This window comes from Manacus vitellinus, unplaced genomic scaffold (assembly GCF_001715985.3).
Source record: "Manacus vitellinus isolate BGI_N305 unplaced genomic scaffold, ASM171598v3 scaffold_7_pilon, whole genome shotgun sequence".
NCBI lineage: Eukaryota > Metazoa > Chordata > Aves > Passeriformes > Pipridae > Manacus > Manacus vitellinus.
In genome coordinates, this window is record NW_021940813.1 from 14,261,691 (window position 1) to 14,276,054 (window position 14,364).

General features: G+C 39.1%; 1 protein-coding gene across 6 annotated transcripts in view; it reads right to left on the bottom strand.

Annotated features, from left to right (window-relative positions):
* GLRA2 (glycine receptor alpha 2) overlaps positions 1-14,364 on the bottom strand; it is a 128,566-nt gene that overhangs the window by 14,684 nt on the left and 99,518 nt on the right. For 4 of the 6 annotated variants that reach the window (XM_018084354.2, XM_018084355.2, XM_018084353.2 and 1 more), the window contains exons 8-9: positions 13,538-13,687; positions 11,547-11,666 (exon numbers count right to left, since the gene is read on the bottom strand). In XM_018084354.2, coding sequence (XP_017939843.1) covers positions 11,547-11,666; positions 13,538-13,687 — 270 coding nt within the window. The remainder of the gene's footprint in view (positions 1-11,546; positions 11,667-13,537; positions 13,688-14,364) is intronic. The other 2 variants (XM_008921370.3, XM_008921369.3) reach the window with 1 other exon arrangement.

Here is a 14,364-nt window from a genome sequence, read left to right on the forward strand (position 1 = left end):
GAGCCCAGAGTCAGAAAGCAAACAGTCCAGTAGAAGATTGGCATGAGTTAGGAAATACAAACTTGTGCAGCTGTATTTTAGCAGCATATCTGCAGATGTAACCTGTGCTGCTGTGGAAGGAAGGGGAACCAAAGACTCTTAGCACAGAAAGAGCCTATCACTATTCCTGTCCAGAATGGTAAATAATTGTTTGAAGACCTTTTTACTGACCTTTGTTCCAGGAGTACTTGCAAGTCAAAGAGAATTACAGGGTGTAAATCAGAAATACTCAACTGTGGGTCAGCATATCCACAAAGAGATATAATTCAGCTCACAGTCTCCCTGAGGAGCAATCCCTGACAAATCTCTCTTAAACTCATGCCTGATATATCGGGCACATTACAGAAGAAACTGTTTAACGGCATTGATTAATATTTTCAGCAATTGTAAATGTTCCAGTGTCTTGCCTGGTGCTGGCTCTGTCAGCTGGCTCTCTGGGGCTCTTCTGGTACTGTTCCCTGCCATCCTACAATTCTGTGTTTGTAGTTTGAAGAACAGAATAGAAATCAATAACCATCCAGGCCAAACAGCTTTCTCTAAATTGTAATGCTTTAAACATGCAAAGAGGCTGAAGTCTAAGCCTCTTTGCTTCAGAAGGTTCAAAAGCTGCCAGCAGAAAATATCTCCAGATTCATATAAATTTGGTACCAGTTTCTAAGACGACTTTGATAGGGAAGGCAAGAGGGGAAGCCGTATGGTAAAAGAAAGGTCAAAATTCACGTCTCGCCATAGCATACCAGTTACCTTCTGGGCACCTCTGTACCCCTGGGTGGTACCTAGGGCTAAATACTTTCCTCTCTCCCCTTAGACAAGTGAGACCTCATGCAGGAGAACTAGGTTCTTGTTTCATCACTGAAGGAGACAAATATTTGACAGACCCAAAAGAGTCAGGTGTGGCAGCAAGGTAGGAAACAGTGGTAGGGGAAAAAAGTGAGACTGACAACACTGGCAGGGATGCCACATGCAATAAAACCATCTCTAAGTCTCACACGAGGTTCAAAAAACATTCATGAAATAGCAGCTGTTAGATCCAAACACAATCTCTGATGAAAAAGATTTGTTGTTGTGATATAAGTCTGATATTCAACCCCAGCTACACAAATACCCACAAGACAACTCACCAAACAAAGAGGAAAACAGTGACAGTAAAAAGTGTGACAAAATCATCAGTCTTCATGCATCAAAAAGAAAAATTCAAATAGATTATTTTTACAACAAAATAACACAATATGAGCCGCAAGGGAAAGTGATCAAAGATCAAAGAGTAAATAAGAGACAGGCAACATAAACAGGCATCCACAGTATCTGGAAGTAATAGAAGAACAGCAGCATACAGAACCAGAGAATCTTAAAAGAACTGTCATGTATTGGTGGAAAAACATCCTTTGTGCAAACTTTAAAAAAAGAATATTTACATCTAGGGAGCAAGACAACATTTTCTGTGCCTGCAAAAAACTACCCTCTCTGGATATTTTATTACTCTTTCTTCATACTCCTGTTTGGCCCCTATGTAAAAAGTACAGTTTGTATCTCCACTGCATGAACATTCAGTAGAACTGCATGAACAGTAAGGGCAGAATAATAAAAGACTAATCCATTAGCAAAAAATACAGAACTAACTCCACCTGAGTCCATGACAGACAAATCTAGGACATTTCCAAAATAAGGAACAAAATGGCAGTGCTCAAAAACATTTTAAAAAAGAACTGCAACAGCTAGCTAATCAATTGCTTTTACGTAACACCTGGAGTCAAGGTGAAGGTGAAGATTTGGAACAGTAGCACTTAGTGTTTCATGATTTCCTTTTTATTATTATTTTTAATTATAAGAGCAAATAATCTTGTTTTCCCCATTGATTTTGCTTCTTTGCTTGCATGGGCTAAGGACCACCAGTTGCCCCCCAATCACCATCTGAGAAATCTGAAATGGCAGAATGAAGTTGTCTTATTCTGAAACCTTCAATGTGCTGAATTTGTTCTTGCCCTTGATCATGTAACTGTGCAAGCAGAAATACATCATATAAGGAAAGAAAACTGGCACAACTAGCTCTCTTCCTTTCTCTTTCAATCCTGCCTTCCTTGCAGGCACGGTCACTGAACTCAGTATTACTTTGCTCATAACAAATACCCACAGAGCACTGTGAATATGCATTACAGTCGGCAAAACCACTAGTCATCCTGTTTGCTTTCATCTAATACACAGGTTTGGTTATTTCTATTTCTGGATTCACCTCACACAAGATCTTCTTCCACTTTCAATGCCCTTTTCACTCCCAGTGTGCACCCCTGTTGGCTCCAGTGGCCATATGTACTCCTAGTCCCACAAGGGCTGAGGACTCAACACCAACAAGTCATAGCAAGTTATAGAAAAGTGCTTTAATAATTCATAAATCATCACATTGAACTGACTGGTCTATACATAAATAGTAAAGGCTACTCATCACAAAAATACCACCTTTGGCTTAGAAATTCTATGAGTGCCAAAGTCCTTGAGTTCAGGAGGATGCATCAGGTAAAGTTGAAAACAAATGCTACATGAAAACCACACTGAGTGAGCTGAACCAAAAAATGGATTTGCAAACCAAGAGAAGTAACTAAGCCCATACTTGGTAGGAAAGGGTTGAGAAGTAATTTAAAAAAGAAGCTATACAGAGTAAGAATTTTGCAGATTTAAGATAAATCAAAAACACAACTAATCCTCTTTAGTTTTGCTAGGGAAATCATTGCTAGAAATATTGGTGAAGCTATATAGAGTGAGAAGCATGATACCCAAACATAAGAGGCTCAGAAAGAGAACTAGAATTAATAAATTTAGAAAAGCTGAGGCTCAGGCATGTGAGGACATGTCAATATATGGGGAAACTGGCAATTACTAGGTTGACAGGTACAAAAGAAATTCAGTGACCTATGTGGGAAATACAGCATAAAGCTAATGTAGGGAGAATAGTATCTAAAATGTTATGCCTCCTCTGCTTTTCCATTTTGAACACCTGCACACACACATGCACAAATATCCAAAAGTGACCTGTCTGATGGAAGAATAGCTGGTCAAACAAGGAAACTGAAGTCAAATAGCTGCATAATTTACTACTGTTCCTCTATAAAGGATGGGGCAAGAACTTGCAGATCTCGAAAGAAAGGTAATTGTCTTCTACAAGATCCACTGGAAGGTTATAGGTAACACATATATAGTCTATCTGTAGGGATGGAAAACCATTGAGCAAGAGCACATTGTGATTTTCAGAAGACTTGATTATCCACTCACTGGCGTAAATATCTGCTAACACAAGAATATCTCCCAAATTTTACATGGGAACTCCCATGACAGTGGCAGGGTCACAAGCCTTTCAAGGTTGGAACAGAGCACTTATGCAGTATACACACCCATTCTGGACATGCAATGAAACACCTGGGCCAGACAAATACATCTTAATTCACTTAGATATGTATGTAATGGTGAAAAAAGAGTATTAGGTCCTTGTATGTCTTCCAGACAGAAGTTATCGAGGACTCTAAAAGAGCAATCTGTGATGCACAAGTTCTCTCTATCTCACCAGCCTGTAGTGGCATCACACTTGATTAGATTTGCTAGAATTTCTCGTCTGCCACGATCAGTGCAGAAAAAAGCCTACAAAATGAAAATTCTGCAAATGGGGCATATGAGTAAACTTAGTGTCTGGTTCTACAGTGTACTTTGCAAAACCTGAAGGCTGTGGATGTGGTAAAACCCTTTAATTTTTTTGCGTAAATATCTATTGTACATATCTTTCTTGTCAATTTAAAACCAGAAACAAAACATATTAAAAAAAGCGACCCCATCATGGGAGTGAAAAAGAAAGCTGGCATAAGTTAACAGACAGCAGATAGATGAATTTCTTGGAAAGTTTGTGCTGGAGTGTCAGGGCTGCTACATGCGGATACTTGTAAGACTTTATACCCTGAAGATGAAATACACAACTTGCTTTCCTAGAATGGTGTGCAAGATTTCACATTTGTGCAAATCAGATAATCTCTAATGAACGGAGTTTGTGATTTCCTTTCTTAATTAGCTATTCTTTTGACAGACGAAGGTTACAGAGCACCTGAAGGCAAGTCTGTACCACCAGCAGGCTTGGGAAGGCTTAATAGAAAAATGAATGAGTCAGTCAAGGGCAGAGCACTTCCACACAACTAGAAGAAAGAGTTATCTTAGAAAACTACACAGAGAACCACTTGAAGAGAGTGACATGAAGCATGAAAGCAAAAGTGTCATGTCCCTTAGGAGTCTTGCCATGATATTACAGAGAAACTAAAAGCTTGGACCCTTGGTAAAACAACTTGCAGTTATGCAAGTGAATTATAAATGTGTGTGTACAGATGCACACACAGTATGTGTATGAGAAATTACATATACAAGTTAGAAACTAAATTACTTGAAGACTTATGCTCTTGCTCAGGGGGAAGTTACAGGTTCAATGAAGAAATTCACAGGTAGGATTCTGGACTTCTCACACTTCACATGTTTTGGCAAACACAGCAGCCTTTTCTGATCTTTCCAATCTGTTTTTCCAGGAGCTAAAAACACTCTGACACACTCAGTATGCCAGATATCTTCAACCAGCCCCTGGAAAACCAAGCTTTTCAATAGTAAGTCCTTCTTGACATTGATTCTGATGTAGTGAAGAAGTTTAGTGTGGTATGAGCCGGGGCTGTGCCAGCACAGAGATGTCATAGGAGAGTCCATCCACAGAGAGTGGAAGTGGCTAAATTTTTAGTAACCTATGGCTGGGCTTAGCTTAGAGTTTTCAGGAGCTCCCAACTTGAAATGAGTCTTTGTGAGGACTCTGGGAACACTCAGCAACAAGTGCTCAAAATATGAAGAGTTTTAAGATGCTTGTTTCTTCCAGTGTAATTTCCATTACTGCAAAAACAAACAAAAAAAAGCTAAGCAAAAACCCCAAACAAAACAAAGTAATTAAAATATTAGGCCTCTAGAGAAATACCCAACCACGGATTATCATATTTACAGTAAATAGCGTCTTTCTCTAGCAGTGGATCAAGAGAAATAAATGTGTCTGATCATTAAATCAAGCCAAATGTGTCAGAATCAGCCATAAGCAATAGCTGTCAACTTGAACAGGAATGATTATAAACAATGTTGTTTTCCCTCAGGAATAAATAGAGAAACAAATGGCTTCAACACCACCTTTTCAAAAGTACTATAAAAACTGGATTTTACTGGAACTCATGAAGTTTTTCAGACCTTGGGAGAGCATGAGGTTTCAACAGTCTAGTTAATACAATTTGGTTTTTCACAATGTCATTTGGACAACATCATTACAGAATGCTTCACAATTAATTACATTCAAATAGCAGCTTCTATCCCCTGTGGAGAACGGGATTAATTGGGTCAGATGTAAATATGCATTTCATGGATCCTACTGAACACTTGCCCATCTCACCAATTTACCATGTAATTTGATACAACTGGTGTAGTATGCTCTGGAGACCCACAGAGTGAGCACGGTTGCCAATCAGGGTAGAAATACACGGATACAGGAGTGCTGGTATTCTCAGCCTGCATTATGCTTGGCTCTAACTGCTTGACCCTTTCATTCACTTGCAGAAATACTAATTTGTATTTACTAACACTGAAATACTTTGCTGTTGAAAATCAGGCTTGGGACAGAACTCAGAACTGATATGAAGCATTATGACAGACCCCTGGCAACAGTGGATCAGAAACAGTTCTCCTGGTGTCTTCACCTCCTCTATTGGAAAGAGGACCTGGCCAACATAGCAGTGAGAAACCCTGAGACCAGGACCTTATTGGGTCCTGACTCTGGGCAGGGAAAGAGCAAAGGTAAGCTACCTACAATGGAGACAATTTGAAAGAAGCAAAGTTGTCTCCTTGACCTCTTGAGCAGCCTAATCCTATATCTTGGGATTGTGATGGCTTTTCACTCTCTTTCTGGAGTTTTGGATAGGGGCAGTTTAGTTTAAACATACTCCTCCTGAAGTCTCCATTCTTCATTTTTTATCATTAAATACATATCTGACAATTTTTTCACTGGTTTTTTTTTCCTCATGAAATGAGGTGGGCCAAAACATATCCAATGAAAGAATCAGCATTTTCTAAAAGAATCTGGAAAACAAAAGTTTGTGCCCATGGCAGATGGTTCTTGAAAAGCTACTTCTTGTTACTTTAGAGCATCAAAAATAAGAGCACTATTTCCTGTCTCTTTAGAACTTCCTCTGCCCTATTTTCAGTTTGCACTCTCCCCTAGGTATAATAAGAAATGAGACATTTGCACCCAGCTGGAGCATACCTTTCATGAGCTGGAAAACTGCAGAGTTCATTTCTGACGTGTCTCCTGCTGTTCATGAGTAACTACCAGGACAAACTCACTCGAGTGAAGTGCAAACTTCAGTCCCTAAGGCTTGTCAGTTCAGAGCTGATCTTCAGCCACTGTGTGCTGGGTAGGTACAAGAGAGGACTCGAAGTTTCTGAAGCAAAGTTCCACTACCAAGTAAAGAAAAAACTTTCTCAAGTATTCCTTCTTACTTTTCCAGTCCTACCTGTCCTGGGTGATCCAGCAGACAGTCATGTCATCATCCCAGGTCAGAAATACTGCAGTATTGCTGTTCTGTAGCTTATATCCTGTTCCTGTCTTATTTAACCTTAAGGAATAATTTTCTTAAGTATTTGCAAGCTGCCAATGTGAGTCATTACAATGTATCATGTTCTGCTTGCTGCTTTGGTGCCATGCATGGTCCCCACAGTTTGAATATCTGCCCCCTGTCCGACAGAGTATTTCTTGTTGTTTTCCACCACCTCTAGACAGGCATGGTTTCTCTATTATCGTTTTTTGTGCGGGTTTTGTTTATTCGGGATTTTTTGTTTGTCTGTGGCTTCTTTTTGTTTGGTTTGCTGTTGTTTATTTGGTTTTTTTTTACCCCACAGAAATTCTAATATTTTCTGCTGCTTTTGTTCTCTTGGCTTTGCCTCTACTCTAGCACCTGGATTCCCTTACTCCAGCTTGTGCACTTGCACTCTATCAGCTTTAATTATTGTTTAGATATTTGGGACTTGACATTTGGAGGTCTCTCTCAGGAAATAGTATTGCATGTTCCATATATTAGTCTGCTTTTGATTACAGAACGTTTAATGTACTGTGGATTTTGTTTGATTTTCAGAATTCTCTCCCTTGAAATGCAACTACTGTTTTTCTTTTCTGTTTCTTGGTTTGGGGTGAAAAATCTACTCCACACAGTTCATCATCTTGTGTCTGTCTGTAAAACACATGAAACACAGTTACTTGTTCAGAGTTTTTAACTAATGTTCCCTTCTCTAATAAGGGAGGAAAAACTTCCATTTCACTTTCCATGACACTTGCAAACAGGCCCCCATAAGAACTGATTTCTCTCTTCCACTGTTTCTTTGACCATGTTTGCTTTTCACTGAAAAATCTACATCTCCAGTAAGCTTAGTCTGTCCATCTGGACAGACTGCTCCTACCAGAATTTTTTGATCCATTACTTGGATACCACCTCATGGCTGAAATGCTTCTTTTCCTGCAGGTTGCTCTTTTTTTGGGCACTCATGTCTCTGTTTAGACTGTGCCTAGAGCTAGACTAAGGATTTATATCAAGATGCTTTTCAAGTCTGAGATGATGTTTTTGTTTAAATGCTTAAAGTAAATGTTGTATGTCCATTTAATAAACAATACAGATACATTGACTGATGTTAACTAGGGCCATTCCTAGACTATTCATGCTCACAATAAAAAGACAGACAACGACATTCAATCGAAGTCACAAAGTGACATGACAACATGTTGCAGTGAATTCTGCCTATTGTTTAACTGCATTTAAATATTCGCTGCAGTTGTATGTGGGACTGTACCTTCAAGCTAAATGATCACTTCAGTGTATTTATTTCTACTGGATTTTTTTCTGCACAGTTACAATGAAGTGCTAATGCAATTGCCCTGGAGAAATAAAAGTAACCACAGTATCTTGAGGGTGTTTATCTACAGCAGAAGCTACATGCTCTTTAATCCATTAAGTAAGCAAGATGAGAGAGAGAAAAAGCCATTCAGACTCCGATTCCTATTTTCACAATGAAACTCATGTTTGAGCTTGCTCAGTGAGTACCAAAAATAGCTCTGCAAAAGGGCTTTCCTTGAGCACTTCCATTATTCACATGATGCGGCACCTTACATAACGCACAGCGTACACAACATCCCGCCGAACGCGGTGCACATGGATGCTAGCAGGCAAGCATTCCCACCAGGGACAGTAGTGCCAAGTGTTTTAAAGGAAAAGTCAGGCTGAAGGCACTGATTTTTTTTTTCAATGGGAAAGTCTAGAAAATCTTAGAAAATTATTCAGGGGATCTGACAGAGGGATTTCGGTGTGAATAAAATTATAGACATGGCCTATTAAAGCTGCTGTTACTCAATGCATATCTCTTTTTAAAAATGGAAATACTGTATTATCTTGAGAGTCTCAGTAACTTCATTTGGGCACTTGTGGTACCTGCCTCAACACTGCCAGCTCCATCCAAAGACTAACAATTCTCTGAAGAGAGAATTGCTGCCATCTTTGCTCAGTGGAGTTATCCTTTGCTCCTGTAATCACTTAGTCCCAGTCCCAGCTCTTTCATTTGAAAACACCATTTGTGCCTCCCTTTGCTGATCTGCATGCATGTGAACCCCCTTGTCTGCAGCATTGTTATTTGTATTGCTCTGTGTTCCCTGCACATGGGATTAAATCTGTCACTGCTTCCAGCTGCACAGTTTTTCATTCAAGCTATAAAGTATTGCTTTTAACACTAATGCTCCCAAACTTAACCCCTGTTCTTGGTCGCAGTGGTAACCATCACACATACAATTTAGGAAGTCATCTTTGAAATGATGGTATGAATACTAGTGTACCATGACTCATTTTGACTACTGATCATACAATATAATAATTATTGTTTTCAAAAAGGGATGATTGAACCTGTGTAAACAGTTCTGCTTCCCTGGAAACCCATAATTTTGAAAAATAAGCAAATCTTGTTTGGTTATTAAAAACCATATTTTAAAATGAAGTTATTTTTTTTCAACTGATCCGGTACCATGAAAATTTAGATTTGAATATAATGAAACTGCACTACATTCTCAGTACCATTAGACTCATGGCTTCTGCAGCCTGTGCTCTCTCTATCTGTCATGATATAAAAGAAATAGGGAACCATTTCTCTCAGCAGTCGAGTATGGCTATTGATGGGTGCATTTAACTTGAGGAGAAAGACTACACGAATCTTTAGGACAAGCTTTGAATGCTTCCTTCAAGAGAAACGGCACAGGGCAGACAGACAGGTTGAAGCACTGATAACCTGAGAATATAGGGATTCTGTGTGGAAGATGCCAACAGGTCCTCATAATGCAGTCTTTTCTAATGCAATGACAGGTCACTGGTTCATCTGCAAATACAATTTCTGACCATCAACAATACAATCCAGACATTTCCTAGAAAAACATTAACCAGTCTGACCTTTGACTTAGATTAGATGGTCCTTTAAGGTGTCTTGTGCTTTCATGTAATGCTCTGAGAGTTGCAGCACTAAGAAGAACAAGACCCAGCAGAAGCAATAATGAAAGCAGTACCAGAGATACAGGCTTACAAAACTGAGAATAGTTTTTTTCTTGTTTTGTAGATCAAGCTGCTAAATCCAGGAATCCTGGTCAGGTGTGATTTGGCACCTTTTTTCCTTCTCCTTAGATTTGCACTGAGTGATGCAGTATAGATATAAAAACACACTCTTACACTGTCTTCTCTTGACTATGACTTTTAGATTTGCATTCAGTATAAACCTTGGTTCAGTGAGCAATACCTCAGCGAGTCAAGCTCCCTGCTTGCAAGGCTCCTTGCAGCACCAGAGGCTATGTTGATATGTTCTCTTCTGCACATAAACATCCTTCTCTTGAGCAGAAAAGTACCAAGCTGCAGCCATAGCAGCATTGCTCCAGAAACCTCTGCCTTGCTATGTCTCCTCTGTTGACCTCTCTAGTGTGCATCACTTATGTGATGGAAGTTCTCCAGGGGAAACCCATGTCAGTGCAGCTCCAGCTCTTAGGGTTCTGCAGTAAAAGCTCTGCAGCGACGTGGCCCTGGCTGTCTGTCCTGTGTACTGTCCTGGCTGTCTATGTAATATTCAGTATTCAAAAGTACGAGAGGTTTCTGCAAGCTTCCCTTATAGAGAGGATAACAGGGACTTATATGAACTTTAGCTGGACTACCAGCACTTTGTGACTGATAAGACATGCAAAGCTGAGTAGTTACTTGGACTGCTTTTGTAGTTGTAAGGCATCAGATTTTCAGTGGCAGCATAGTAATATCGGTCATATCTTCTCGAGAACTTGATTTTTTTCTTTTTGTATTCAGTTTCTGTATATGTGTAAATATGATTATTTCTACAATAGAAAGAACCCAGAAGTTAAGGCTCTTTTCTACTGCTTGATAATGTAGCTCTGAAAGTGAACTATTTATTGCATTGCAAACCTTCTATCTTAATTTTGCTGTGTAACATGAACTGTGGTTTTTGTTTTGATTTTAGAAGCTACTAATTCCTTTTACAGTGTATAAAATCCATGGAAATCATCTGCATCTTATAATCACAGGATTTCACAGGGCTTGATCAAAGTCAGAGGCCCATTACAACTCAAAAGTTGCTCAAGTAACGTTTCTGTTCTGGGAAATTGGGTCCTGAAAGATTAAGATCCCAGTCTCATTTTATTTAAATGAACACATTTCATATCTCAGCCACTAGTGGCAAGCAGTGAGCTGCACACTAAGCTCATTTCTCTCTCCATCACTGATTTTATTACCTCCACGGCTCACCCATAATCTGGATCTATCAACTGATATCATACTGCTTCTAATCTGCTACATGTTACATTCTGTAAAAGATTTCAGCTTCATGATTCTTCTCCAAGCAAATAAAAAGAAACCAATGAAATGTATTTTTTCATTCATGGCTGTTCATACTCCACTGAGCAGGGCTCAAGATATCACGATGACTAACACTGCAGGTTGACAGTTCAGGAGTAAATACCACACCAATAAAAATATATTAGGTTATACATACCAAATTTTGCTGGAATGTGCTCATCTGAAAGACGACACAATGTGGCATTTACTATCTTAGGGCATTTCCTGTCGTCCTATCCCCCCACCCCATTCACTCTATATTTTTACAGGACCAAGCTACTTAATATACATGCACTTTCCTTGAGAATTTTGGCATAGGGGTGGCACAAGCCAACCACAGTAAAAAAAGCATAAGGATGGGCCACAAGAATGTACAACATGAAGCTGCTGTTCATGCTGAGGACAGTACTGTGTATTTTGTGGGGACATTTAGCAAAGAGAATGCAAGAGACTACCAGTGATGCCATCAAAATTGTCCATTTTGCTGTTTTATGGCATCTTTGCACATACTAAAACTCTCTTGCTTTCTCTTTCCCACTCCAGTTTTACCCTCAAACTTGAATTGCCGATCTGATTCACTGTCCCGTAAGCTGATGACTCTTTGCTCCGCAAGCCATTCATGCGCCGCACGGACTCAACGCTTTCATTCCCAACAGTCACAGTCTGTGCCTGTCCCCAGAGTGCCAGCATAGACAGCAGCAGCAACAATGAGAATACCGCAGCGGTAACATGACGACACACGTACACAACACGCAAAGAGAAGAATGGCTCGGTTAGAGAAGACCGTCATGCAAAACAACGTGAAGCACTTTCAAGGCAAAAATAAACGGAGAAAATCGTGAGAGACAAAATCAAGTGTGGAGATGCAGAAAACACCTCCTAAAGAGCTGGCCTCAGTAACATTGTTCCCTATTTTGAAATTCATGCAACCAGATTCGTAGGAAAAGTGAAAGCAAGGCTGTGCAAAAGGATAGGTATCTCTTACTCAGCAGAATATTTCCTTGTATTTAATTAGGGCATTACGCATTTTGCAAAGAGTCCATGTACCAACTGGCTTAAGACAAACACAAGTCTTTTGAAGCTTTGGTTTTAAATAACATTTTTTAAAATAATCACCAGAAAAATAATTTCCAAAGCAGATGAATGGCCACTTACATGAACCAAAACCTCATAATTTTGAGTAATGCCACTGGATACTGTTACTTACCAAGGGTGGCTTATCACCTACTTGTACACCTCTAAAAAAAGACCTTGCATCCAAAACTGAAATTATAGACCCTATACAGAAGCTTCTGCTGCTGCCATGCTGATTTTGGAAACAAAGACTTCCAGTGGCAGAGCCTGTGGCCTGTGTGCCTTCAGACAGGCAAGCAACTCTGTTCTCTCCTGTAATCTAATCTTCTCTGGAATCTCAATTCACCTGACAATAATATTAAACCAGAGAACAGTACTGGATTGCTTCCCAGAGCATCCATCAAATATTACATTAGCTACAGAACATTTATTAGACAGACCTGTCAAAACACAAATGCCCTGTGCCATTGTTGTCATACCTCTTATAAAGGAAGCCATTATTTGTGACTTGAAGCATTTGTGCAACTCAAGCCAATATTTATATCACCCAGCAAATGTATATGTATAGTGTAAACCTAAATGTTTCTGTCGATGCTGAAAACCAGTGACACAGATACAGGAAGATGAAGTCTTTATAGTTCCCACATTCACTAGATGTGGGAATAATCATAACTGGACGAAAATTCAATTTAATGTCTGCTCTTGTCTTTCCATTTACTGAAGAAAAAAAAGAACAGGAAAGATGGATAGACTTCCTAAAATTATTTCTAGACTGACATCTGCTTTACAAACAATTTTCTTGTCTAGATTTCAGTCATTGGCATAAAATGATGTGATTATGACACACAAATAGCCTTTTGTTAAAAATTTGAAGTTTATATTAGTAATAAACTGTGACATGGTAGAATCTCAAGGGGAAATTCTCCTAATCCTTCTCATTATTTAAAATGTCCATGATCCCTGCTTTCAGCTGGGAAAGACACGAGTTACAGGTGGTTTAAAAGTGAGGGCAGAACTGCCAATCACTGCAATGGGCCACCCTAAGGAACCTCCCATTTTATTGTAACTAGCTAGGGTAGCTCTAGAAGAGATAGGTCTCAGGCATGTTCTGATGTCAGCACATCTGGATAATATCGTTCCTCTATCTGTCATTGTGCCCAACAGTTCTTTATCCACTGGTGGGTGCCACATAGTAGCACAGTATTTGTAATAGTCCAGCTTTTGCACAAAGAGAAGAAAATTCTTCGAATCAGTGACCAATCTATTGACATTTATTGATAACTTCACAAATTGCAAAGAAACCCAACAGCCAGTCATCAGCTCTTTATCAAGGAGGAAATCACTCAGAAGGTAACTTTAGAATGAGAGTCTCCTGCAAGGGCAAGAAGAACTGAGGCGAGAAATCAACTGCACGTGAGTGTGCTGTCAGGGCAGGCTCAGTCACCCCAGGTAAAGAACAGCTTTACCTTATTTTGTCTCCTTTGCCTTCTTCGAAGCCTCAGAAACTCTTTGTGCTGCCGTGAAACAAAGTTGACTGCTGCATATTCCAGCAAAGCAGCAAAGACAAAGAGAAGACACACAGCCATCCAAATGTCAATAGCTTTTACGTAAGAGACCTAGAAAGAAGCAGAACACAGCATGTTTAATCTCGAACTTCATAAGCTGAAGACATTGAAGTGAAAAAAATAAAAACATTTTCGCACATCATGAGTTCCAGTTATTCAATGAGGTGGAGTTTTTATTGTTCTGTGTTTTGATTTGTTAATTTATTGGTGCATAACAAATAAATATTCCAATTTATAATGAAAATGCATGTTCACGAAGAATACACAAATTATGAGCTACTGCCTTTAGGAAAAGAATCAGGATTGCTCTAACAAAACAAAAGCACTCTTATGGTTCCAATCAAAGTTTGGAAGAAGGAATACAAATGCAGGGTGTGACAAAATACCTATTGAAAAACAATTGTAGAAAGTTTATAGGTTTCACTTTTTTAATTTTTTATGAATCTATTACCATATTGATTAATTAGCTACATTTGGTATCCACAACCTCAAAGTAATCTCAGGGTATTCTGTTTAATAGGCTGATAGGACTTTACCAATTAAATATTCAATCCTAGTTTCTTGACCTTTATCCAAAAACTCTATAGGAAAAATAAATCTTTATAGATATTATCTACTAAAAATACCCAAACACCAGCTGCCTCTGTTCTAGTAAAAGTTTATTCTGATTTGAATTGACTGGTCCAGAATAAAATCAGATATATTACAGCTCTGCAATGTCACAAGAT